The sequence below is a fragment of the Lissotriton helveticus genome, chromosome 7 (assembly GCF_964261635.1).
Source record: "Lissotriton helveticus chromosome 7, aLisHel1.1, whole genome shotgun sequence".
NCBI lineage: Eukaryota > Metazoa > Chordata > Amphibia > Caudata > Salamandridae > Lissotriton > Lissotriton helveticus.
The window spans coordinates 127357012-127384843 of NC_136068.1; the positions used below are offsets into that span (position 1 = coordinate 127357012).

General features: G+C 44.3%; 1 protein-coding gene across 1 annotated transcript; it reads right to left on the reverse strand.

Moving 5' to 3' along the window:
• Positions 1-1801: 1801 nt before the first annotated feature.
• TNFRSF6B (TNF receptor superfamily member 6b) lies at positions 1802-27832 on the reverse strand. The gene is made up of 5 exons (XM_078651686.1): positions 27578-27832; positions 25516-25610; positions 16725-17106; positions 5921-6115; positions 1802-2304 (listed from the first exon to the last, which is right to left on the reverse strand). Exons 2-5 carry the CDS (start codon positions 25555-25557, stop codon positions 2027-2029), a joined length of 897 nt encoding a protein of 298 aa, XP_078507812.1. The 5' UTR covers positions 25558-25610; positions 27578-27832; the 3' UTR covers positions 1802-2026.

The window sequence follows — 27832 nt, forward strand, 5'->3', positions numbered from 1 at the left end:
ACATTGTAACCTGAAATCATTCTGTGAATTTAATTCTATAAGCTTGAATTACTCACTTTTACCCGACAGAACTATTGTTTATATAATAACCACTGTAGCCATGTTTTCTTGTTCATGCCAACTTCACTTACAGGAGGTGCCCGTCTATTGCATTTCAAGCCTCTTTTTGTTACAACTGAAGCATGTCTTCTCCCTTTCTCATAGTCTCAGACTCTGGTTCCTGTATGTTCCGCTTTTTTCTGATAAGATAAGGCTCCTATTGAAAGCGTATATTTGTAATTCTATGTATTTGTGTCTAATTTTTCCTTGGGGGGGCACGCTTATTTTTCTGTTTCTGAGGGAACCTCTGGTCTACCAAACCAATGAGTCACAGATAATATATTTTAATTTTCTTAATAAACCCATTCTAACTTTAACTGGCATGTGTACAGATATTTGTTAGCACTACTTCAGACAGGAAAATGGACAGTGGTAAAGTCACAAGGATTCCACATAAGATTTATGATTTTATGATGTGAGGTTTCCAAAATAAGTATTTAACTACTAACTACCCACTGTGTAACCTAAAGATGCAAATCTTTAAAGTGTAACATTTTAATATCTTCATGTTTAGACAAGAACATTAAAATATTTATAAATAATGTTAAAGTGTACTACCCATGAGACTCACGACTGATTGGAGATGACTGATGTGGTGGCTTTGGGACGAACCACACCAAAGAATGGCACAAGACGATAGGGTTTCCCCTTTCGCTTTAAAATGCTTCTGGAATCAAGGGCACAAAATACAGCAGTGAGCCACATCTGGACCTCCTCCCTAATTTGGCATAGTGAGATAAGTATTTTCCAGCAACCAACCCAAATTAAACCATGCTGCAACCTTCATCTATCACCCTAAACACGGCCTTGTCAATGTTTGAAGCCTGCAGTTCAAGGTTCACCTGACTGCATGTTAATGATTTCTACTGAGAAATGTCCAAACTAAAGCCAAGCTTTCATAGTTACTGATGGGGGGAGGCAGGGTAGGTTCTATAAAACACACATAGTCATCCTTATGCCAAAAGGCAGGCACTGTCTTAGTGCAGGTGGAGACAGTGGGTACTCCGGTTTGTTGTGTGAGGCAGGATTGGAGTACTTGTCAAGGTAACTAGTGACTGAAAGAACAGGAAATTAGGGAAAGAGTCAAGATTGCTCAATGAAAAGACAACAAGTTTGTAATATGGTTAAATATGTTTATTTCCAGGCAGATACCGCCCAATCTGAAAGTGACATTTGTCCCCACAGGATTTCTCAACTCCTTAAAGTGTCAGAGTGAGTTGATTTGCATGTCGGTTGTTATGGCTGAAGAAGACCATGCTTTCTGGTCTCTATGGACACGGAAGTCAATCGTAGACACTGTGCTTGTAGGAAGTGATAACGAGAGCCAATCCCTGCGGGACATGCTTGCAGATTACAGTGAACAAAGGACGTATCCTTAGATATCATGTTTGCAAGCTATTGTGAATATGATGGGAACCACGAGAGATGTCAATGCCTGCAAGACAATCCCTCCTGCAGGCTTGCTGTTCAATAGGCGTCCTTTGGACAAGGTGAGCTTGGACCCAAGGCTGCAGCAGGACAACTCGGGGAGAAGTCAATGGAAAGGGAGAGGCGTACTATGGAATGCTCACACTGAAACCTATGTACTAATTGGATACTCTGTAACACAACAGTCTAGGAGGAGACCAATAGAAACATAGGGCCGCAGTGGGCTGTGCAAAGTGCAAATTAATACATGTAACAGATACAAAAAAAGTTGACGTCCTGAATAAATTAGTTAATGGCATTATCTGACAACAAACAAAGTAACAGAATAAAACGTGGAAGAACACTCAGTCATTGCAACATATTTCACTGTAAACAGGTGCTTCAGTATAGCTGCCTTTGTGAGGAGGTGGTCAAGGTTCAATTGATGTATCTACTACAATGTGATGTACTCTTTTTAGAGTTGAGTTGAGAGGATGTCTTTAAAGGCTGTCTGTGGCCTTCATTGATCTAGCTTGAAGAACTTCTTTCGGATATCCTTCTCAAGTTTGTTTAGATGCGCCTGGCCAAGCAGCTGCAAGAGAGTGTCGACGGGATTCTGTCCTGGGTTGTCTCTCTGCGTGTTGAGGAAGGTGTGAAGTTTCCTCAGGCTGTTTCTGTTTAGCTGTTGCCGGCGAGGCTGCCTTCTGTTCTCCGAGTCTGACAGTCGACGCACAAGTCGCTTTAACTTTCTTGGCGACATCCGCGACACCATGAAGTCAAAGATTGCCTGCTCGCAGTCTACAGCCAATGTCCGGGCAAAAGAAGAGAAGACAGTGACACGAGTTAGCCATAGAACAACAGATGTCACCATGTAATAGTTAGCGCTTACTGCTGTAGTGGTTTATAGGAGATACTGAGTAGCTGACATTCGAAGAGAAAAACTCTTAATCCAAATACTACAGCCACAAATGCATTTCAAAATCCTTGAAAAGGAGTCAACCTTCTCTGTTGTGGTGTATTTCTGCCTGTGTGCTCGGATTGTGTACGGCTCAGGGTTCTATATCTATGTGAAGTGACAGGTGAACATTGTGAGGAACGATCACAGGTGGACATTGTAAAACGCTGGCATTGGTGGATAGTGTGAGGAGATTATACTGGTTGGCACTGTGGCAACTGGCACTGGTGGGGAGTCTTACTGGCTGGCACTATTTGGCAGTGTGAGGTGCTAGCACTGGTAGCTAGTGCTACATGTGTGCACTGGTGCCAAGTGTATGTTGACTAGGGTCCAGACACACAGATTAGCCGGGATTTATTTAGATTTCTATCCAGTGACCTTCTGTGATTGGCACTTGTGGCAGCTACTCATCTCACATGGCTCTGGGGAGGGATTGTAAGAGTAAACCTCACATTGTCTCTTTCGGGTGGTATGATGCTAGGTGAGTTGGGAGTGAGTGCCAGTCAGGGTTGTGAAAGGAGGCAAACATGCAAAAGTGTGATTAGACTATGATGGAGGCCCTAGAGCTCATTTCGGTATTCACAGAAGTTAGGAGACCGAAAGTCTTAAAATTAGGATTTTTCTCAGTTTAGTAGTAGTAAAGTTGAGAAACATACTCATTTTAAGACTTTTGTTATTCACAGAAGGCATTTAGGAGTCCGAAAGTTAGGAGTCCTAACTTTACTACTACTAAATTGAGAAAAATCCTAATTTAAAGACTTTCTGTATTTACAGCAGGCATTTATGAGTTCTAAAGTTAGGAGTCCTAACTTTACTACTACTAAACTGAGAAAAATCCTAATTTTAAGACTTTCGGTATTCACAGAAGGCATTTAGGAGTCCTAAAGTTAGGAGTCCTAACTTTACTACTACTAAATTGAGAAAAATTCTAATTTAAAGACTTTCGGTATTTACAGCAGGCATTTAGGAGTTCTAAAGTTAGGAGTCCTAACTTTACTACTACTAAACTGAGAAAAATCCTAATTTTAAGACTTTCGGTATTTACAGCAGGCATTTAGGAGTTCTAAAGTTAGGAGTCCTAACTTTACTACTACTAAATTGAGAAAAATCCTAACTTTAAGACTTTCGGTATTCACAGAAGGCATTTAGGAGTCCTAAAGTTAAGACTCCTAACTTCTGTGAATACCGAAATGAGTAAGTGCCTTCTGTGAATACCAAAATGAGTAAGTGCCTTCTGTGAATACCAAAATAGTAGTAAGTTTAGGATTTTGTCTTAAGTTAGTTCTGTGAATCAGGCCCATAGTCACATATCAAGCAAATAACTGATCTTTGTGGTCACAGTTTAAGGGGGTGGTAGATGAGCCCATGAATGAAATAAAAGCATTTTATTTTGGAATGAGCGGAGGGGGCATTGGCAAGCCACCAAAAAAATGTGAGGATAAAAATGTATTCTGAAAACTTGGGACATAAACAGGATGAATAGCACAATGTAGGAAAAGATAAAGCTAGGGAATATTTAAGCCTTCATCTAAACTGGACCTAACACAGAACCTACTCTTCATTGGGACCCTAGACATGATCTTTGGATCAACCAACAACAAATTAACACACGAGCCAAAGGCTGCGCCATACTCCACAATCCATATATGATCCATCCAACCATGTGACCATTGTATCTCCCTGAAAGAAAATATAAGCTGGCATTTACTTATGCTATAATAACAGTCATTCTGTAGGATAGCGGAGCTGCTGCATCTTTGCGATTCTGTGATATCTGCATTGTAACATAAGTATGGATTTGACACATTTGTTGAAAAATTTGCCATCTGCTGCATAATTTGCAGATTTCACAACAAAATGTTTATGCTTCAGGCTTACTAAAAACACTGCCAGTGAAACAAAACACAGGCTATGATGCTTTGCGTAAGTTAACTGGGACCTTTTAACCGTTTAATACCTCTAAACAGAACTTAAAGATGTGAGAATTTTACCCAGATAGTTTTAATATCACCAAATGATGGAAATCAGCAAACACAAATCATACATATTTAAAGGTATGTTAAACACGATGCAAACAAGGATTCCTTCTCACTGTGGAACTATAGTGTTTCGCGAGTCATTCAAATTTATATTTACGCTGCAGTGTACTCAGAGCAGCTGTTACACCAAAGTTTAGTGGAATCCTAAACACTTTGCACTTTTTTTTAATGTGTCATGTTTGGAACCCTGAAGTACCTTCTAGTTAGACATTTTAATAAGTGCAATGTATAATATTTTTATGAGGAGCTGTCTATTGGAAATGGGTTTAATGGAGTGAATATGGAATAAATTATAAAAAGAGCTGTAGAAGACAGCTTTCAATATAAACCTAAACATAGAGAGTGAAAAAGAGCTTAAAAGAGTCAGACCCTCAATTTCTCTTTGTGAAAAAAATAAGCATTATCTAAAAATGTTGATGCCTTTATTATCACTGTTTTACGAAAAATATCAAAATAGCTAATAAAGCTGTAGAATTTTCCATCTAATTTTCGTTTAACAAAGTAACATGTTTGATAATTTGGCTTTCCATGCTGCATAGTTTAGTAATTTATGGTGCATAATTTGGCCCTCCCACCTAAATTACAGCGGCCTTAATTAAGAGAAGGGGGGATATGGTTAGGGGAAATTCGTGTAAATTGCTATCATGTAATTATGTGAAATTTGGGGGAAATTATGCAAAATTACAAGTAATTATGCAAATAAACAAATACGGCATTTAGAAAGATATTTTAGAGCGAAAAGCATGGTCAGGTCCAAAACACAATTACCATGAACAACAGTCACCCACATTCTGGACGTTCATGTTTTTCCGGGACTCCTGAGCTATAATTTTGCTGTGACCGTGGAACAAAATGCAACATGGTATGTATGTATGTATGTATGTATGTGTCTTGTAAAGCGCACTGCTGCCCTGAGGCGTCCTGGCGCTGTAGACCACTGGGAAACCCGTCCTGGCTATCCCTGTGAGATGGTCCCTACTGGGTATCTCCAAGGTGAAACCAGGCATCCCCGGCGAATGTGGGGGGTCGTTGTAGAGATGAGGCAAGCTAATGCCCAGAGTTGCCAAGTGTGATCCCTGGTTAGAGTAGGCAGCGAGGCAAGAATTATCGAGTCCGCTGACCCTGGTCCACAACCCTGCCACGTCAGGAATTGAACCCTGGTCCCGGGCCGTTCTCTGCTTCCGGGTCTGCCGCCTCTAACCAGTGAGCCACACCACACCACATAAGGTGTAATATCAGGAATTTAGCGTAGAAGCACAACATAAAATTCCTAATATTCCGAGAATTGTGTAAGTCTAATAGAAATTTTACCTAGCCTAGCAATGAACACGCTATAGTGGGTCTGGTGGTCTCTATCCACCATGATACTCGGTCTCTGTGTACTTGTGGTGTCGTCTCGAACTCAACCCAGGATGCTCACCTTCCTGTGTGCCCTGGGCATCGTACACCTGGCAGGAGGTGCACAGGGTGTCATGATGCTGGTCGCCTTCAACGTTGACCTCCAGACCTTCTGCCCGGCAGTCGCGATGGGGCTGGCATGGCTCAGTCCTAGAACTTGTATTGGAAAAGGTGCCAGGGGGACACTTCTGACACTGGGTGTCCTTGTGCTCCGTGCCTACAAGAAAAAGGGTCGTCAAAGTCATCTCCACACATGCAGTGAGTGTGCACTCAAACTTCCTGCCATCCCAAGAGCATGCACAATAACTCCCAAACATGCCCTCACTGTGCACAACAACCCCCAGATTATCTCTGTGTGTGTAGAACCTTTCATAGACATGCCCTGGCATGCATATCGATTCTAGACATAACAAAAGTGAACACACTCCCTGCTTCCCCACAGTAAGCATATAAAACAAGCAGGAACCTCTTAACTGTCTATGTGTTAGATAAAGGGTAGGCACTGACGATGGACCCGCCACTCTGGGGTTATATTTATAGTACACACTTCAGCATTTTCAGAATTTCCATTAAACCCCACCCCTCCGGCCCTTAATAAGAGCCCCTCTCACACGAATGCCATCCATATTGAATCACAAACTTCCGCTCCATAGTAGAGAACTTACATTGAGTTACATTTCGTATATATAATGATAGGTTGATGCGAATAAACATATTTTGAATTACAAAAAGCATCATTTTTTTCAGCTATCAGTGTGACAAAGTTCCTAGAACACCCCCAGTAGTGGACCGGAATCATGCTACCAGACCCCCCCCCCACCCCCCCTCCCCCAATCCATCCGCTAGTATGCAATGGCAAACACTGCAGTGTTCACACCCTGCAGTTGACCTTGATGCCTGCCCTAAGCATTAGAGGCAAATGATGGTCATGCCAGAAGAAGTCAGCGTGCTTCGCTTGCAGCTTCCATTCTTGTTTCTTCCACCCCTCTCTGGTTTTCTCATCCCTCTCTTGATTGCCACCTTTCACTCCCCTTTCTCTACTTGTCTATTGTATTTTTAACACCCTTCTGTTTTCTTTTTTCTATTTCCCCTTCTTTTCTTCTATTCTCTTCGTCAGTCCCCTTCCCCTTCTTTCCGTCGTTCTGTTGTTCTCGTGCACATTCGTTCTCATCCTTTTTTTATTTTTAGTACCCTCGCCACTTATTTTTCTCTCCCAACACCCTTCTCTCGTTCTTTCCATCTCTCTCTTCCGTGCAGTGTTTTGGATGGCCTTGCTCAGTCCTACGCTCACTGGAGAAGAGGGGCTAGTGCTGTCCTCCAGCTTGGAATGGATGCAACTTTGGCACGTTTTAGGGGATCTTTTCCTGCTGTGTGCAAAACACAACCAGGTGGACTCTGACCACAGGCATAAACCTGCCCTCTGACACTGTCCTACGGTCAACACTTACTAATACCAGGAATGTCGGCTCATGGCATCCTGTGGGGAGAACTGTCCCGCAACTGGATGGTCTGCACGTAGGCTCTCTCGCGACTTTTTAAATAAAAATATACATTTCTTCTACAATTGCTCTCTTAATTTTCAATTGGAATGCATTGGAATCAAATAAAGGACTGAGTTCATTTTAATAAGAAGTCACCATTGGCCCAGCTTTGTAAATTTTATCTTTTTCGATCTTTATTTCGGCTGCACAAACTTTTTACCCCACATGTAAAGTGTTGCGAATTGTTTATGATTCACAACATTTACAAAGGTTTCTGGTTAACATACGAAACTTCAAAGTTTTTGTTAGTACTTCAAGATCAATTTCATTGCTTTTCTAGATAAAATTCACTCTAATCCTACCCATCCACGGTGGAAAATGTACGTAGACGTTTTCTTTTGTAATTAGTCTTTTGCACAGCTTTTCTGTACACAGCAAAATAATGCTGGTTTTTATACTGCAAAGCATATCTTATCAGAGACTTTTTAGTAGTGTCTAATACGAAAATGTGAGGGGCATGGCCAGCAAGATGGCCAACAAAATGTCGCTCTGGCTGTCTACAGACATCCAGCACATTTATCTTCTTTGGCAAGACTGATATGGTTTTGTGTAGATAGTATATTATATTGGCCAGTTGCAGTTGCTTGGATGCATATAGCCTGATAGAGTGCTACAATGACTTGCAAGATAACCAACTACCTCTGTAGAAATTAGGGCTCTTGGACTCCACTGATGTGCCACAGTTTGACCTCAAGGAAATTGAAAATCTAGGAATACCTCATCTAAAACTCCCCGTGTGATACAACGGTGCAGTGTTTGAGACCTGTGACACATCAGCAGGACTACCACTGACTACCCTCCTCGTCATCTGAAATGCAACTTCACAGAACACCAAAGACTACGACACTTCAACGTGGGGAAGGATAAAGCTGGAGCAGCCTAGTCAGGCCAATAATCTCACGCAGTACACATCTGGTCCTGGAGAGACAAACCCGGAGGTGTCAAGAACGACAAGGGGCAGACACTGTGATGCTGACGCTCCCATATAGGCTGATATCCTAAAGGTAACCTTTGACTCCGGAACTGCTCTCAAACATAAAATCGACTCAGTATCAACTGCAATGACCTTCACCCGGTATGTTTTGAAGAAAGTTATGGATAACAGTAAAGCAATGGAAGATACAGCTGAGAGTGGAAATGCTTTCTGGGAACAGTTTAAACAAGCTGCACAAGAGTATTCATAGTCTGGAGTAGAGGGTTGAAGACCCGGAGAGAAGATCTAAACATAATCTTAATTTCCTAGAAAAACGTGAGGGCCGGTTGTCAAAGGGGTCTCTCCAAGCTGTCCTCCACTTAAAGGGGGGGGGGGAGGCACAGAGAGCTTGCACCACCTACCAGACTGGGAGCCATACCAAAAGGTATTATTGCTTTCTTCTTGAATTTCTGAGTCAGAGTTTCAATTTTAACAAGCATTGGAAATGCAATAGGTCTCGCAATAGAATAGTTAGACATTTTTCTTTTTGCAAATGGAAGAGTGGCGTTGCGTGGATGAGTGGCGTTGCGCGGATGAGTGGCGTTGCGTGGATGAGTGGCGTTACGTGGGTGAGTGGCGTTACGTGGGTGAGTGGCGTTGCGTGTGTGAGTGGCGTTGCGTGTGTGAGTAGCGTTGCGTGTGTGAGTGGCGTAGCGTATGTGAGTGGCGTAGCGTGTGTGAGTGGCGTAGCGTGTGTGAGTGGCGTTGCGTGTGTGAGTGGCGTTGCGTGGATGAGTGGGGTTGGAATGCAATAAGTATCGCATTAGAAAAGTTGTAGTTATTGGTCTTGTAAATGACATAATTTATTTATTTTTGCGATGTTAAAATTGCTATATTGATGGCTTTGTCATTTACAATGCCAATAGTTATAACGTTTGCAAATGTGACACCTATAGCATTTGGAATGCAACATGTTTAGTATTTACGTGACTTATATGGCAGCTCTGGTCGTTATGCTACATCTCTAGATAGTTTTATCTTCCGCAAATGTGACAATAGGTCTCGTCTTTGGGACCTTATAAGTGTTTAGCCATGCAACACTTGATGTTGTTGCACCAAGGATATTGTGCAGGATAACTAAACACTTATTAGATCCCGAAGGCGAGACCTATTGGCCATGTCAATGCTTGTTTAGTAATGGTTTCAGGATATGCACCTTGCAAAAAAAATATGGCACTAAAGAAGCACGGCAAGAGTGGCACTGTGGCCACAGCAGGAAGTAGGGTTACATTTTGCTCAGAATTAGGGCTATTCACAGGTACGTGCACCAGAGCTATCAATTTAAAGGCGGTCAGGAAGTGGAAACACACACAAAATGATGAAATTCTGCAGAGGGATAATTTTTTGGAGGAACATAATCAGCTAGAGAAAAGCGGTGAAAAAGAACCCAAGCAAAGTTCCTCCAGTGCAGCACAACACGCAAGATGTCGTTAACAAATGTTTATAACGTAAGACACTGTAATCTCTATTCTTTAATTAAATACAGTAAAACTGGCAAATAAGCACAGTCTCCGTGATATTACACTCCCACACCGTCAATACATCTGCTGCTACGGATTTTAATGTTACGGAGCAGCATACTTGCAAGTTAGCGTATAATCTCTATTTTCTAGTTGCACACGGTAAAACTGGCACGTAAAGCCCAGTCTCCGTGATATTCCAGCCCACACCGTATTTAGATCTTCTGCCATTGTTTTAAATATTGCGGAGCAGCATGCTTGCAAGTTAATGTATAAAGCAAAAGCCAAATTAGCAGAAAACCTAGGCAAGTAAAGCCAGGTCTCCGTAATGTTGCACCCCTAAAACAGCATTAAATCTGCTCCTACTGTTTATTGGTGCAACATGAAAGAAAAGTCTTTGATGACATCGTACTGCAAATAAAAAAAAAACTGCGCTGTTCCTGCAGTTTTCAATCAGGTCATTGATGAATATATCAGGGCTCTTTTGAACAGAGCCTGAGATTTGCAAGAACTTACATTTGAACTGGGAAATAGAAAAGCCTGTTATCAGAGAAGAAACACGAGAGACGGCCTGCGGCCGTCAAAGTGAAAGTATGAGGAGAAATACGACACGGCGGCCAGGGGAGGGGGCGGAGCGGGGAGAGCAGCATGAGGGTGTGAAGCAGCAGGCGCCTGAGACGCGGCCGCCTTTGATGTGTTAATGCGAGGCAAGCGGCTGGTGGCATTGTGCACGCGCTTTCACGTGCACTGAAAGAAATCGCCTGGGAATCGCATGACACCAATAGGACTCTGTCAGTACTGCAAACCTAAGTTACACATACGTCAGTCCGTTCAAAACGAAGACCACAGTTACAAACGGCAGCACCATTCTCAACTTCAAGATGGTGACTATTAAGTTTGGTTCTTTGTTTCAACCAGAAAGTCACAGTGAAAAAAATGAAACTTATTCTTCCATTAGTCACAGTGGGTGGGGCTGAGTCGAAAAATAAAGTGTAGTGTAATCTGCTGCAAAAACGAAGGATTTTGCATGCATAAGAATGGAAACACTTGCCATCTTGCATTATAATCGTTAATAAAGAGGGGCACAAAACAACTGTTTTTGTCCTCTTGTATTGAAATAAACATCGTAAAAGGATGATAATCGCGTGGTAAGCTACACAAACTTGATTCAGTTTAGCTTTGCCGAACTTGTGTGGTGACGGAAGGCTAGGCCTGCTACTTTTGGTGCTATAATGTGATGTGCAAAAATATTAGTACCATTTAGAACAAGGCTTAACGAATCATTAACAAAAAAGGAACATGTAGAAATAAAATCGTTCGTATGCAACCTGTTCCTATCGAATAACTTAAACACTATTAAAACATGCTCACTAAGTGCAAACAGGATCATTAAAATACTATGACTAATCAATAAAGAGACCTGGAGCAGGTTCTATACAAGATGGACAGATTGTGGCTGGATATTTCTTAAAGGGAGTGGGACGGACATTTCCTTTCCAAACAGCTTCGCGCGGCCCATATGTCCAAAGAAATAAATCAAAGATAAGACCGGCTGATTGTACCCGCGCTGGTGGGATTCGGAGGCAGTGGCACAGATGCCGCTGATATGCTTTTAATTTAAAAGTAAAGCTTTCTTATTGTAAAAATGATTTAAGATGCCAGTGATAATGGGATGAGCTGGATGAGACTACATTTGTTCTGTCGGGGAGGGGTGGGGGGGTTGGGAATTAGGGAGGGCGCTGACAAATCTTTATCAGCTACAATAGCACACAAGTGCGCGCTGCATACAAGGGCCGTTCATATCTTCGTGGTTCTCATTTTTCACAGATTTGCGGGGCTTAGCTCGACATACGGATGGCATTAAGAGCATTACAGATTTAGAAGATGTGATCATCATGAGAACAAGAAGAGAAAGTCTGCAATGAACCCAGAGCTGGGCGAGCAGGAGGACTTTCCTTCATCTGGCACAGATATTCGACAGCACTTGACAGAAATCAAAGGAAACCCGTTTGACGGCCATCATTACGAGTGCTTACCCAAAACCCAGACACCAAAATTATTATGAATACAAAATCTCCCGTTTTATTGAATAAATAGTAGTGGTAAAGGATGTACAATAAATAATTCTGCTGGATGGTCTGAGCATTCCACTAGAAAAGTCACCAACAAAGCGAGTTTCCAGCAAATCCACCGATGCAATACAATGCAAGTATTGTGTGAGCAGTTTTAGCTTTAGCTTTAGACAGCTGCGACACAGCAGGCAGGGGAGGAGAGTAGGAGGAGGAGGGGGGAGGAGAGTAGGGGAGGCACGGCCTAGCGGCCGTGCGCTTGAAAGTAGATCAACAAGATTCTGTGATCTGCGACACGGCGGGCAGGGGAGGGGGTGTGAAAACAGCAGGGGCCTGGAGTGCGGCTGAGGGAACTGATGTGCACGCGCTTTTAAGCTCAATGCACATGCGCATTGAGCTTAAAAGTCACGGGCACTGCAAGGAATCGCCACGATTCCTTGCAAGTTAGTTAAAGAGTGGTTAAGCCGCAATAGTCTCGCAAGCTCGATGCGCATGCGCATCGACAGGCGAGACCTAAAAAGAGGTCATTATAATAGAATAGCATAATTTGAATGGAGGAAAATGCTAGTTTTTTTGGTCCACCTGTGTTTCACCTTGTCCAACAACAACCTTATTCCTTTGAAGCCATGAAGGGACGGCTCTGTAAACTGGGGTTAAAATATATGCTGTTTTCGTTGTGAGGCTCAAGTTGAGGGGAACAGCGTTTACAACGCAACTTTTACAACGAAGTACCTTTACGACGCAACCATTACAACGCAACTTTTACAACGACTTGCGCTGGGGGGCGCTCTAGGATAGGGAATAGTTTTAATTTACTATCCAACACCTTCCCTACTATCCACGGAGACTGGAGTTGGAATAGTAAATTAAACTATTCACTATCCAGCGCCCCCAACGCAAGTCGTTGTAACGACTTGCGTTGTAAAACTTGCATCGTAAAGGCATGTGTTGTAAAAGCATGCGTTGTAACGACGTACATCCTCAAGTTGATTAAAGATAACCTTGCACCACATTTCTTCATAACCCAGAAGGCGGTGTGGGACTTGATACATGGATGGGAAAACCGGGCACACCCTGGGAACACAAACAGAGTACATAGCAAATTTGGCTGACCACTAAGCGAGAGATTAAGAACCTACAGTCTTGATATCCTCACCTGCCGGAGTAGTAGTTAATGACTACAGAACTTCACATTTGAAAAAGGACGGCAATGAAGAACTGGAACTAATTTCCTCATTAGAGACAGTAGGAGGTGGGATCAGCAGATGCACTACCTATTGTCCAAGTGGACATTGCTGGGCATGGCTCTGGTGTATTTTGTAGTGTACAGAAGAAACAAGAGCATCCCAATATGTCTACATGAACTTGGGTATAAACGTAGCAACTAAGTACGGATGTTCGCTATGAACTCATTTTCAAACACAATGTGATTATACAGATTTTCTTTGTGCAGACATAGGACCTTATACTATGTCGGTCGGAAAGGCTCCGAACGGCATTCTGATTTTCCTAAACCGTGCGGAACCCATGTTTCCAACCGACTCGGGAAACATTTCCGACCAACCGATTACGATAAAACCGAACAGTTCGATCTGTCCGACTTGGTTCCAACCAGCATTCGGAGGCTCCAAGTCAGTCGAAGCTGAATCGTATAGGTCTATTGACCACATTTCCGACCAACGCATTACGATGTTGGATTCGGACAGCCTTTACAAATCGGTCTGCCTAACATGAAATGGCTGTCCGAAACTGACTTTGGGGGCCCATAGCAGGCCGCTCCTTCACCCGGACGCCTCCATTTGGAGCCTGTGGGGGTACCCATGGGTCCCCTCTTTACAACCATGCACAGTGTGGCAGGCACCATGGGGTACCTGCGAAAGGGTGCATGGTTTTCTGAAACCACCCCTTTAGTCAATGGGAGCCAGTGTTGTTGGTCGAAACATAGGCTCCCATTGAAGTCAATGGGAGTCCAACCGAACGGTGTTCGGAAACATCGTAATTGGTTGGTAGGACTCCCCAAGCCGGTCGAAAAGCATTCCGACAAGAAGTCGGTCAGAATGCTTACCGACCGGCATTGTACTGAGGCCCTTAATCATTACAGAATAAGCTATAATAGAGCAGACATATATTCTGTAAAGACTTCATCTTATTACAAGCTCAAATAAAATTCTGACACCCAGTATTCCATAATTTCTTTATCCAATTCGGTTAGGCCGAACCAAAGTTTTATTTTGAAATACATGAAAAAACAATTATATATATTATATTAAAATGGCCATGGATGATAACAAAGGAGTGATCTTGGTCCTGTTGGATCTAACAGCAGCCTTCGACACGGTCTCTCATCAGAAACATATTTAGACTGAGAGAGGCCGGTCTGCAGGGGCTGGCTCTCGATTGGCTTGTTAGCTTTTTAGATCAGCGCATGCAAACCCTCAATCTCAAACTGTGGAGCTTACTAAGGGGGTGCCCCAGGGCTCTTGTTTGAGCCCTACTTTGTTTAACATCTATGTGGCCCCCATGCTAAAGTCATTCGACAGTACAGCTTTATGCCGTTTGCCTAAGCTGATGATACACAATTACTCCTGTCCTTTGACAAGGACACGGAGTCAGTCGATCAGCGTTTTGCTAAGGGTATGTCAGCCATAGCAGAATGGATGTCAGAACCCTTTTTGCAGTTAAATGCGGCTAAAACAGAAATCTTGCTGTTTGGTGCTGCACAAACTTCCTGGTCCCCTAAGTGGCGACCGACAGCATTAGGCCATGCCCACTCTCCAAACTCTTTAGCTAAGAATCTAGGGCTCCAGCTGGATGTACGGCTGTCCATGAAGGATCAAGTCATGACCACTGCAGGGACCTGCTATCATACCTTGAGCCTTTTGCGCATAGTGTTCATGTAGCTGCCCCTCACTGTAGGCAGAACCTTAATTCAGGCTTTGATCATTGGTCGCCTGGACTATTGTAATGCTTTATTGGCATCCGTGAACGAGTCTCTTTTCAGCAGATTGCAGATTGTTCAGAATGTGGCCGCACGCCTAGCTCTTAATAAACTACCCCACACTTCACCAGGGCCATTACTGAAATCTCTCCATTGGCTTCCTATCCACCAGAGAATTAAGTTCAAGCTCTGTTGTTTTGCCCGTAGAGCTCTTTATGGTACAAGTCCGAGCTATATGGCGGATACGTTCAAAGTGTACTGCCCGAACCGGTGTCTCAGATCAGAAGGCATAGGGTTGCTGGTGGTCCCTTGCGTTAAGAAAATATGATCTGGAGGCAAAACTGTTGCCTATTAGGCTCCAAAACACTGGAATTATTTGCCAGAGGTTTTACGTAAATGTCCTAGCCTTGCTCGTCTCAGGAAACTCCTGAAGACGGAATTATTCAAGGCACGAGTTATGGGAATCTGTGCCTGTCTGACTTGTTTTCTATGTTAGCGCAGAGATACCCCTTCGGGGGTGATTCCTGCACTCTATAAATTCTGTACATACTTTCATACATACATACATATATTCTCATCACATTTATAATGAAGTGAGTGGTGGTAAAACCCAGAAAAGAACCCGAAGTGAAAAAAATCAGAACCAGAGAAAGAAAAAGTGACCATAGGAGTGAGAATGAACAATACATTTGTTTCTCCCAGGAGACAGGCAGTCCTTCTTTAAATCATGAGACACAACAAGTAAATACACAATCTGTTCATTGCACACAACAAAGGTCTGTGTCCTTTAGATGTCGGCGACGTTTCGACCCTAAGTGTGGATGCTAGGATCTCATAAGGATTGAAGGATAACCTGTGGGATAGTTGTGTCAATGGATATTACTCGCTCCTTCCTCCCGATGGGAAGAGGCAGAAACATGTTGACAGTTTAAGTGGAGATGGGGTATTTGTTCCCCTTGTCTTCACACTGGTTTTTAATACCAAGTGATATCTCGCCTAGATTAAAAAGTAATTTTGATGTATCACATTGGTTTTTATATATTCATATCACAGGTTCAGTGGTTAGAATTGCCCACTTTACTATAAAGTGTTGGCCGCTCTTTACTAATGGGGTTTTTGAAGTGTGAGGGGAGTTGAATGATGAAGCATGACACTTGGTGGTGTGTGAGGACATTCCATCACAATTTTTAGTGTGTCTGTAGATAGGCGTCAATGTAGACAGAACACCACATACAATTTATTGCATTTAAGAAGAGATCTGTGACATCACTGGAGAGCTCAATGACAATCACAGAAGAGTACTACGCAATCAAATATGTGTTATATTTCATCAACGCGTCTCGCTATGGCTTCTCAGATGGGCTCTCTGAACGATAGAACAGTTTTGTGACATCAGAGGGGCCACACGATATCTCATAAGGAGTCAATGACATCACACACAATTTTAGAAAATCACAGAAGTGTTCCTTCATATTAGAGTGTCTCTCTGTGGTATCTAGCAGGGACTCAATTACACCACAGAAGGCTTTTATAATATCAGAGTAAGTCTAAGACACCACACAAAATTTATGACAAAACTGAGCTCCTTGACATCACCAAAGAGCTCCTCGACATAACAGAAGAACTATAAATCATATCACAATATCTCTCTATGCTGAGGTGGGGTAAAGATGTAAAACAAAATATCTACGACATGCTGCAAAGAGGCTCTAAGGTATCAACCAATGACTGAATAATGTTAATTGAGTTTTCAATGACATGTCAAAATGGCTGTATGACATCACAGAACGGTTCAATGAACACCTAAAGATCTCCGAAACACCTCAGAAACTATTAACTACTTACCTAGAGTCAGAACTCCAAACCCAGGGGTGCACTCAGAGTGTTCAACGCAGAATTCAAAGTCAAGGTAGAACCCAGGCTGGCACTGGCATTGTCGGTTGTGTGTGGCACTACATGGTTGGGCCTCCACTTCTCGCTCATCGCAGAAGACATTACAATAGCGGCACCGCTCCACGTAGTTCCAGAACTCGGTGTAGTGCAGGTCCGGGCAGGGCTGGCACACAGTGGGCGTGTCTTGGGTGCAGTGCGAGGTCACATAGGTCCCTGGCTGGCACTTTTGGCAGGTTACTGCCTCCCCAGAGGTGGGGTCTTTCCACTGGTAGGTAGGGATGGAGCCGGTAACCTCTACCACCGAATTCACTAGTAGTACAACTGCAAGGATCACCTGTGGGAGGAAACATTTGAGAAGGAACTTTATTGGGCTGAATGTCGTGTGTACAGCAAGTAGAAACAACTTTGTTAGGTGAGTTCAAAAATGCAATCAAGTTTTTTATAGTACGAATGACGCCCAAAAGAGGCGCTGGACAATCGGTGAAATTTAAACACAAAATGAGAACATAAGAAAAGAGTGTCATATGTCAGCATTCCTATATTGAGTTTTGTAAAAACCCACAACTCAAAGGCTTGAAGTGGAAGTGCCCCATCCTTTAATCTACCAGGACCCATCATTCATTACATCATTCAACAGATCCATCACTACAAATATCACACACAATGAGACCATGCCACAATGACCCTACAGGAAAGCCATTCACTGCAAAGAACTCGGAGACAGTGATATGATGCTGGTACGGTTCAATTCCCTAGAAGATATTCCTTAGAATAGTCTTCAAAGGGTGTACCAAGTTTGCTCAACAAACTGTTGTTGACGGATAAAGAGATCTGTAATAGTGGGAAACAACCTTTACAACGCAACTTTTACAACGCACTACCATTACAACGAAACTTTTACAGCGCAACATCCATTACAACCCATGCAATTACAACGCAACCATTACAACGCATGACACTACAACGCACACCATTAAAACGCATGTCATTACAACGCAGTCATTACAACGCATACCATTACAACGCATAACATTACCATCCAACACTTACCCTACTGTTGCACCCCCTGGAGTTAGAATAGTAATTTTTACCCCTACACTATCCAACACTTACCCTACTGTTGCACCCCCTGGAGTTAGAATGGTAATTTTTGCCCCTACACTATCCAACACTTACCCTACTGTTGCACCTCCTGGAGTTAGAATAGTCATTTTTACCCCTACACTATCCAATACTTACCAAACATGCAATGTAATGTTATGCGTTGTAATAGTATGCGTTGTAAAGGTATTATGCGTTGTAATGGAATGCGTTGTAAATGTAGTTTTTAAAATGTCGTTGTAATGGCATGCGTTCTAATGGAATGCGTTGTAATGGATGTTGCGTTGTAAAAAATGCGTTGTAAAGGTATGCGTTGTAAAAGTGTGTGTTGTAACATCATACATCCGTAATAGTCCATAATTGTTAAGCCCATAGACTTTCTTTCGCCATCAGCAGCTTTGATTACAGTCAACCGTGGGGTTTAGATTAATCTATTGGCTTGGGGGTTAAGGCTTGGATTAGTCCTTCACTTGTCTGAATGGGTGTTCAAAATTCACCCAAATAGCTTTCTTTCGATGAACTCTGCACCTCCCATGAATTCTGGCGTTACCCAAGGGCGGTCTGGATCTCAATATTTCCATGGATTCATAGGTCCAGAAGGCCAAGGCCCCGTATACAGGATCACCTATGGGGTCACTTAGATTCATTGTATGGAAACTTATCTTGCATGGGTATCCTGAAAATCTGCCATGGACCCAGCCCTCGTAGGCCTAAATTAGACCCCTCTGCTGGAGATGTTGGGCCTGTATCTCAGTCCAAATGGAGGCAGATGACACTCAATTGTATCATTAAGTGCCATCACTGAAGGTCATCTGCCGCATGCATATGTATGTGCCACAGAGGATTGAAAGTCTACTCATTTCTCAAAGAATCGTGCTAAAACTGAGCTTCCGCTGTTCGCTTCTTCCTCTCCTCCTGTGCTCTAGGACTCTTGCTCTTCTACTCACTGCTCTTCAAGCCATCTTCATATTTACAACAAGGGGTGGTGAGGGACAGAGTCTCTGAATTAAGCAGAATACTCTCACCCAGTCAAGAGATCAGGGCTAGATCCAACACTGTTTTTTAGCTCATTGCACCATCCCAGTTTCAGAACCTGGCTGTATGCAAATTAGTCTGTCCCTGGCCCAGTGCATCATGGGAACAGGGCAGACCAGACTACAAAAGCGATCTTCGGCTTCTAATGCCAAGTCTTTGGGTTTCATCCTAGACTTAAGTCGTAACTGTAAAACCTTACATTTATGTTTCATTCGGGTCCTGTATCTTTCAGCTGTCCTTGCTGTGGAGAAGTGTGGCTCAATGGTTAGAGCGGCAGACCCTGATGCAGAGATCTGGCCCGGGACCGGGTTCAATTCCCGCCTCGGCGAGTCTTGGGCCCAATTTCCTCGGACCTGATAATTCTCGCCTCGGTGCCTATTCTAATCATGGGTCCCACTCTGCAACTCTGGGCAATAGCTTGCTTAATTTCCACAACGGCCCCAACAGCGCTAGGATGCCTGGCTGCACCTTGGGGGTGCCCTGGAGGGGGCATCTCACAGGGAAAACCAGGAAGGGTTCCACAGCGGTATGCGTACAAGCGCCGGAGAGACCCCATGTGGGGTGATTCGGGCGCTATACAAGTTCCACAACCTTTACTAAATGAGATTAAACCATTTCCTCCTCCTTTCAACTTCCAATATGGCGGCCAGACCACAAGTCTTGCACCTCTTGATGGCCGGCATGCTATGTAGTGTGGCCCTCCAATGGTTACTCTTGAATCTATGGCTCACTCTCCGGCACGAGTTTTCTCTGACAATTGTAAATGTGACGATATCACACTTGCACTCTTGCACTTACACTGTTTGCCTTTTCACTTTCACTTTCTTTTTCAAGTTGACAGGTCACTTTCAAAGGTGTTTGTCCTTGGGTGCCCTATTTAATTGCCAAAGAAGTTACATATCCCTGGGAGGTGGGTGACTGACTCACACCTGGGAAGTGAAGACCTTGGCCTTTGGTAGAGGATATATTCGAAGTTATATCATTCAATGAGCAGCAGGCAGGTGGTGGGATAATGTGGGTGCAAAGAGCTCAAAACAATGTCGTTCTCATGAAACTATCCCTTTAAACATTGTCTTGCTCTATTTGGGATTCTTTGAAGTGATGAAGCTAAAGGGCTGCCTAATCTCAATTTCATGAGGACAAAGCTTCCATTCAGTGCTTAATTTGAGCTGGATGTTGCGGGTGGGGCTCACCGGCACTCATTATTTGGGACTGCCATTCATTATTACTCATCAGGCTTTGACCCAGAGAAAGAGAGAAAAACACCAAATAGGAAAACAAAGGAGGAAGAGAAACATGGAAAATAGTGACAACAAAAGAAAAATAGGGATGAAAAAGAACCTGAAAGAGTGAGATAAAGAGGCAGGGAGTGTCTGGTGGTGGATGAAAGACGCATGAGGTGGAATGAAGATTAACTGGCGTTGGTATTCGGCACCACTGACACTCCATAGAGCCAGATGCATGCTTCTGAGCAAAACTTTGGGACCCAGCGCTTATTTTTTCATTATTTTTTTCTAAAAAGTAATCACTGCATCTATGTCAACCAGATGCAGTCGACAGAATCTTCCAAAAAAATGTGCAGCTGTCTTACAACTCTACATGACCATGCCCCTTGCATAATCAAGATGCACCTGGCATCTGTTGCCCAGACTTCATCTTTGGTAATCCACTTGTTAGCTTCAGTGATAACAAATTAGACATCATAATAATACTATGATCTCAATATGTATACCTTTGCGCTCACAAAGCAGATAGCTCTGAAAGGTGTTCAACAATCAGAGATGTGATTTGCCCTGCATGGAACTTGTCCATTTACTAACAAATATATGCTTTAGGGTTAATGAGATTGGAGCATGGCTAATGCCAGAAAACCTTTAAAATATTAAAATGAGAAAAAAGGGACAGAGAAAACAAACATGCAGTGAACATCCAAGAGTGGGATGAAAAAGGAGGGAACAGGGACTTACAGTTATGACTTAAGAAGCATATCAAAGAACGCTCTGCAAGAGGAATGACCTGGGTCACTAAAAGTATTACCTAGCACAAGTGAAAGAGAATCCTGGCTTGACAAAGTCATAAATATATTCTTAATGGATAAAGAATAACTGAAACCAGAAGGCAACACGATTTATTAGGTTATATAACGAACGAATTTTAGCCAAAAGCTCCCCTGACAGCATGCAATAGACACGTCTTCCTTTTATTTTCACTTTAGGCTGTCACAGAAACTAGAGCCACCCTTTAACATTTCCTTCAGAGCCTGAATCTTACATGCGTCACACTTTCACAATGTCACCTACTGCACTTAGGTATACATTAGTTTGCTAAAGAAGTCTGTGTGATGAGCAGAAGAATATATTTATAAATCTAGAAGCTGTCTCATAAAATCATGAAAATGTGGGGCATGTGGTTGAATTGTTCCTTAACAGCTGGGGTCTGGGCAATGGATGCTTTCGAGGTATGAGACATAATATTGGTTAATTTCTTTATGTACCATGTTGAGATGCCAGATTGTTGGTCTGTTCGTGGTTTTCAAAATCAATCCACGATGTGGTAAAAAAAAAAGAATTCTGTGTGCTTAGGGATATCTTTGTGATCGGGGGTCAGGAAAGCAAGGGTACTGTTTAATCAGTGAAAAGCTGGTGGAAATATAACGAATATTGAGTGATAAACATGTAAGTTGGTGCACAAACACCAAGTTACATACTAAGGCCCTACTGTATCAAAATAACAAGAACAAATGCCAATACTGAAAAACTGCTTTTTCTAAATAACCTACCACTAATTAGACTGAAACAAAAAAGTGGTGTGGACTACTTTTTCTGTCTGATTAAATCCGATTGTATTTATTTATTTATTCAAACTCATGTGAATCAGTACCTTTCTAAGTGCTTTTTGTCTTTTTTTGGTCACAACAATGAAACATTTAAAAACATATGCATATTGCAAATCCAATAAACCTCAGAAACATTTCTACATTAAACAAAACAGATTCTCATATCTTCCTTCACACCCACTCCACACATTCATCATACGCAAAAACAAAAGAATATTTACAAGAGTTCAGTTTTTTATATACAACATTTTCTTAATTGCCATAAAGATATACATTCCGACAAGTTTTCTCTTTTTTGTAATAAATTTGAAGGTCTGAATTAGCGACACTTTTATGGCTGGAAAAAAGGGGTCTCCGCGTTTCGAACTCAAAACAGTTATTGAGTTCTCGTCAGGACCAAAATACACAAGCTCTACAATGCCTGTTGGGAGCCAGACTATATCTGCCGTGGGTCAATTTCACTCGTGTACATGGAATAAAGACGGCAGTCCCAGCTGCGCCTCCAGCGTGGAGAAACACAAGGGACTAGGATGCAACATAGACGCCTAAATTGGGTGTTATCTGAATGACACGATACCCCGAATATGCTGCTACAAGTCCAAATATTTGATCCAGACCTCACGAGTGAAATTGACCCACGGCAGATATAGTCTGGCTCCCAACAGGCATTGTAGAGCTTGTGTATTTTGGTCCTGACGAGAACTCAATAACTGTTCATATACTTCCCAGTTCTCCGCCGCCCCTTCTAGCCCATTGCCCTACATTTCGGAGAGTGTTATTGTATAGGCTGCTCGATACACCGTTATGTGCAGTCACCGTTGGGTGCAGTGCAGGGGTGCGTGCCTGTGTCTCGCTGCCCCCTGGCGGCCATTTATCACCGGTTTCACTTCCACTTTGACACCAATGAAGACATGTTATCAACAGACACAGATTCCTGACAAAATCACTGACTAATGTCAAACTATGGCTCAAAGGAAAAATAACTGAACCATTAGGGCCTTACCAATACTCGGTGCAGTTGGTGCTGTGGCACCGGGATTCAGGGGTGTGAAGGGCCCCTGCACCCCAAATAAAGCGGCTTTTCCTACCAGCTAAAGGATGGGGGGCTCTCTTGATTGCGTTGGGGCCATTGATTGTACCGTTGCTACGCCACGGTGACCCTTCTTCCATGTTTACAGGAAGTACGTCACCAGCGACCGGAAACCAGCTCGCGGGTTCGGTACTTCGGTTAGTATTCTAATTCATATTACGTACAGACTTTAGTGGGGGCGTCAACTGCAGTTGTACGGGGCTGCTATCCGTTTTATCGGCTCCCTGACTCCCATCTGTGTACTTAACACTGCACTTGACCTGGACCTGGTGCGGGTTGGGCCCATACGGCGCTGTTACCTCTCTCGCGCTGGCTTCCTTCCCTGGATTCCTGACGGGGGCCCCTTTCTTGTGCTGCACTAGTGAAGTGCTGGTGCAGTCTTGGCTTCTGAGCCTCTGCTGCTTCGTTTCTCTGGTCATGCTGGAAACCCCCTCTCCGTGTGCTGCACTAATGCTGGCTCTGGTGCCATCCGGGATACTGCCTTCTCTTTCTGGCCTTGCCATAGGCTCCCTCCCTCTCTGTGTGCTGCACTAGTTCAGTCCTGGATACTGCCTCCTCTCTCTGTGCTGCACTAGTTCAGCATATATTTTTCACAGTGACAGCAGTCAGTCAGTCATGAATACTTTTATTTGATTTCAATAAAAAAATCATAAAAGGGTGGGAAACCACCTTAAATAAAAATACATTTTAAATTTTAAAACAGAGGAATTTAAAACATTAAGGCTATGCCATTGATGGGTATGCTGAAATGTTTAAATTAGTGAATGGTTTCCTTTTTATCCAGCTCTCTTGCTGCCATTTTGAGGAATGTTATTGCCCTACAGGACAGTTGGATTGATGACCCTCCAAGGCATTGGATGACGGCTACATGTCCGTATTTCTTCCTTCCTTAAGGCTTCCCGAAGGACCTTCTTCGGGTGGCTGCTAGGGAGGGGCATATGCATAGCAGGTGTAAAAGGGACTCTTCCCGACCTCCGCATAAGCGACATTCCTTGGATTGCCAGAGGTGTTTCCATTTTGGTATCATATCTTTTGATGGAAATGACCCCAGCCGCAATAACGTTAAGAACTGTTTTCTCTCCTGGGAGAAATGATCAAGTAAGTATGGTTGGGGTTTCAGCCGCTGATAGCCTTGAATCACGGTCCAAGCGTGTTTTTTTTTTGAGACAGTTGTTTTGTCCATTAATAGGAAGGTCCTTTTAATTGCGTTATTCACTACGATTTTAAAACTGGAGTAAGTGGGGAGGGTGAGCCAGGCCTCCTCGACTTGCAGTGCCGCGAGAGAGACTTTCAGAACGCTGAACGTTGAATTACTTAGCCTGGATTGGGTTTCAATTTCCTTCCAGCAGTAGTGTGCTAAGATGTTATCCTCTGCGTCCCTCATTCTCCAGTAGTATTTTACTAATGCCCCTTGTCTGTCGGGGGTCTGGTTTCTCAGGCCGTACTCAAGACGAATTTGAGATGGTGAAATGTGTCGGGGGATTGAGAACAGGGCCTTGAAGAGAGTTGATTGAGCAGAGTTTAAGGAGATAATGTCTTTCGTGTTTAGAATTTCTGAGCCGTATGAAATTGAGGGTAAAAATTTTGCTGAAATGGCTTTAAGCAAGTGGCCTGTAGAGCACCCCGTAAGTTTTTTCTTTAGGACACTGAAGGCGAACTGCAGTTGTTTGGCTCTGATACGGCCTTGCCCCAGTTGTAAATTAAAGTTGAGGTTACGGTCAATAGTGAAACCTAGATATTTGTAGGAGTCTACTGGGGACAGGGGTTGCCCATCTAGGTGCCAGGTAGATTTGCGATGAGCCTTAGATTTAACTCTTCTGGCGAAACACATCACTTTCGTTTTTTGATGGTTGATAGTTAATTGGGCATTGGTGGTATAAGCTCCTAATTTGGTGATGAGTCGCTGCAGGCCTACTGGTGTTAGAGCGAGGAGCACGATGTCGTCCGTATATTGAAGACTGGGTATAGGGACGTTACCCAGTTTTGGAGGGTCTGATGGAGTTGACCGTAGTTGGTTGTCTAGGTCGGCGATATAGATGTTGAAGAGGCAGGGTGCCAGCACACACCCTTGTTTTAGCCCGTTTAGGGTTTGAATCTTTTTGGTGATGCTGTGCCCGTCGCCTTTCCTGACCTGAACCCATGTTCGGGAATACAAGTTGATAATGGCATCCAGGAGTTTGGTTGGAACACCCTAGTTGCGCATTTTTACCCATAACTTGGCTCTTGGGACTTTGTCGAAGGCTGCTTTCAGGTCTACGAAGCAAGCGTACAAAGGCCTAGATTTTGCGAGAGCTTGGTTGGCTAGCAGGGTAACCGCAGAGATGTTCGTGAGTGTACCCATCCCTGCCCTGAATCCTGTTTGGGTGTAGGGGATGAGGTGACTGCTTCCGACCCAATCCTCCAGGTCAGCCAGCAAGTTTGAAGCGTACATTTTGGCCTCCACATCAATTAAGGCTATCAAACGGTAGTTGTGCTGCACTAGTACTGATAGCGGTGCAGCCTGGGCTCTCAAGCCCCTGCTGCCTCCTCTCTGTAGATCTCTGTGCTGCACTGGGACTGGTTCTAGGGGCTGGTTCTAGTGCAGCCCTGGCTTCTGAGCCTCTATTGTCCCATCTGGGCTGGTCTGGGGTTCCCTGCTGTGCTGCACGAGTGCTGTTTCTGCTGTAGTCGCTTGCTCTTACCTGCTTTGCAGATGGCGCGTGTCTCAGGCTCCGGCCAGACATTGTGGACGGTGAGGGCTCTTCTGCTCTTGCCACTCCCAGGTCTCTGGTCCCAGCTGAAGACATCCAGAGCAGAAAACAGGGTAAGTAGATCAGATAGGCCAAGGGAGCCGACTAGAGGAAGACAGGGGGCAGACTAGAGGAAGACAGGGGGCAGACTAGAGGAAGACAGGGGGCAGACTAGAGGAAGACAGGGGGCAGACTAGAGGAAGACAGGGGCAGTCTAGAGGAACACAGAGGGCAGACTAGAGGAATACAGGGAGCAGACTAGAGGGAGACAGAGGCAGACTAGAGAAATACAGGGGGCAGACTAGAGGAAGACAGGGGCAGTCTAGAGGAACACAGAGGGCAGACTAGAGGAATACAGAGGGCAGACTAGAGGAATACAGAGGGCAGACTAGAGGAATACAGAGGGCAGACTAGAGGAATACAGGGGGCAGACTAGAGGAATACAGGGGGCAGACTAGAGGGAGACAGGGGGCAGACTAGAGAAATACAGGGGGCAGACTAGAGAAATACAGGAGGCAGACTAGAGGAATACAGGGGGCAGACTAGAGGGAGACAGAGGGCAGACTAGAGAAATACAGGGGGCAGACTAGAGGAACACAGAGGGCAGACTAGAGGAATACAGGGGGCAGACTAGAGGAATACAGGGGGCAGACTAGAGAAATACAGGGGCAGTCTAGAGGAATACAGAGGGCAGACTAGAGGAATACAGGGGGCGCACTAGACGAATACAGGGGCGCACTAGGAGACACCGCAGACAGACCACGAGGACAGAAAAGTAGGCTAGATGAACACAATGGCATGCAGGATATATCAGAAGATCACAGGGGCATGCTTGGGAAGCATGGGGGCAAACCTCCAGTGCACAAAAGCACACTAGGAAAGCATAGGGCAAACTAGTAAAATACAGGGGCACACTAGTGAAGCACAGGGGCAAACTAGCAGAATACAGAAGCGTACTAGGGAAGCACAGGCCAAACTAGCAGAATACAGGGGCACACTAGGGAAGCACAGGGGCAAACTAGCAGAATACCGGAGCACACTAGGTAAGCACAGGGGCAAACTAGCGGAATACAGGAGCGCACTAGGGAAGCACAGGGGCAAACTAGCAGAATACAGGAGCGCACTATGGAAGCACAGGCCAAACTAGCAGAATACAGGAGCACACTAGGGAAGCACAGGGGCAAACTAGCAGAATACAGGAGCACACTAGGGAAGCAAAGGGACAAACTAGCAGAACACAGGAGCGCACCAGGGAAACACAGGGGCAAACTAGAAGAATACAGGAGCGCACCAGGGAAACACAGGGGCAAACTAGAAGAATACAGGAGCGCACCAGGGAAACACAGGGGCAAACTAGAAGAATACAGGAGCGCACCAGGGAAACACAGGGGCGAACTAGAAGAATACAGGAGGAGCGAATTAGGAAGCACGGGGGGCAAGCTAGCAGTGCACAGAAGTACACTAGGGAAGTAGTGGCAAACTAGCAGAATGCAGGAGAGCACTAGGGAAGCATAGAAGCAAACTAGTAGCACAAGGGCCTTTCTGGTGAAGCATGTGGTCACACTACAGGAACATGGGCATTTTAGGAACGCATGGGGCAAACCAGGAGAACATATGGGCACACTAGGGAAGTACTGGGCAAACTTGCAGAACACGGGCACACCAGGGAACGGGGGGAACCTAGCAGGACACAGGGACACACTAGGGAAGCATCGGGTCCAACCAGATGAAGTCAGCGCAGCATTAGACAAGCACAGAGGCAAACCAACAGAAACCAAGAGGCGGACTAAGGAAGCACGGGAGCAAACGTGGGGCAGACTGGAGGAACATAAGATGCAGCCTAGAAGCCCACGGGTAACAGACTAAAGAAATACCGGGGAGTGACTAGAGGAATACAGAAGACAGACTAGTTAAATACGGAGAAGGCTATGAGAAACAGGGCACTGACTAGAGAGCACAAGCGACCACGAAAGAAACACAAGTGGCAGACTAGGGGCACATAGAAGGTCTTTACCTTCGTCCCTCCTCCTCTCGGGTAGCGGAAGACCCGTGCCCCGGTCCCCTCGCTCCTGTCCGGACAGACCGAATTTCTCGTGCCACGGTCTCCTCGCTCCTGTCGGGACAGACCGTGTTTCTCTGCCTCGGTCTGTGGTGCCTGTCACGGTTCCTCCTCTCTCTGCAGAGGGTGTGCGTTGCTCCCGCCCTTTCTGCAGAGCCCGGTGTCTGCTTTATATATCTGCCACGATCCTGTGGCAAAAGAATGATTGCG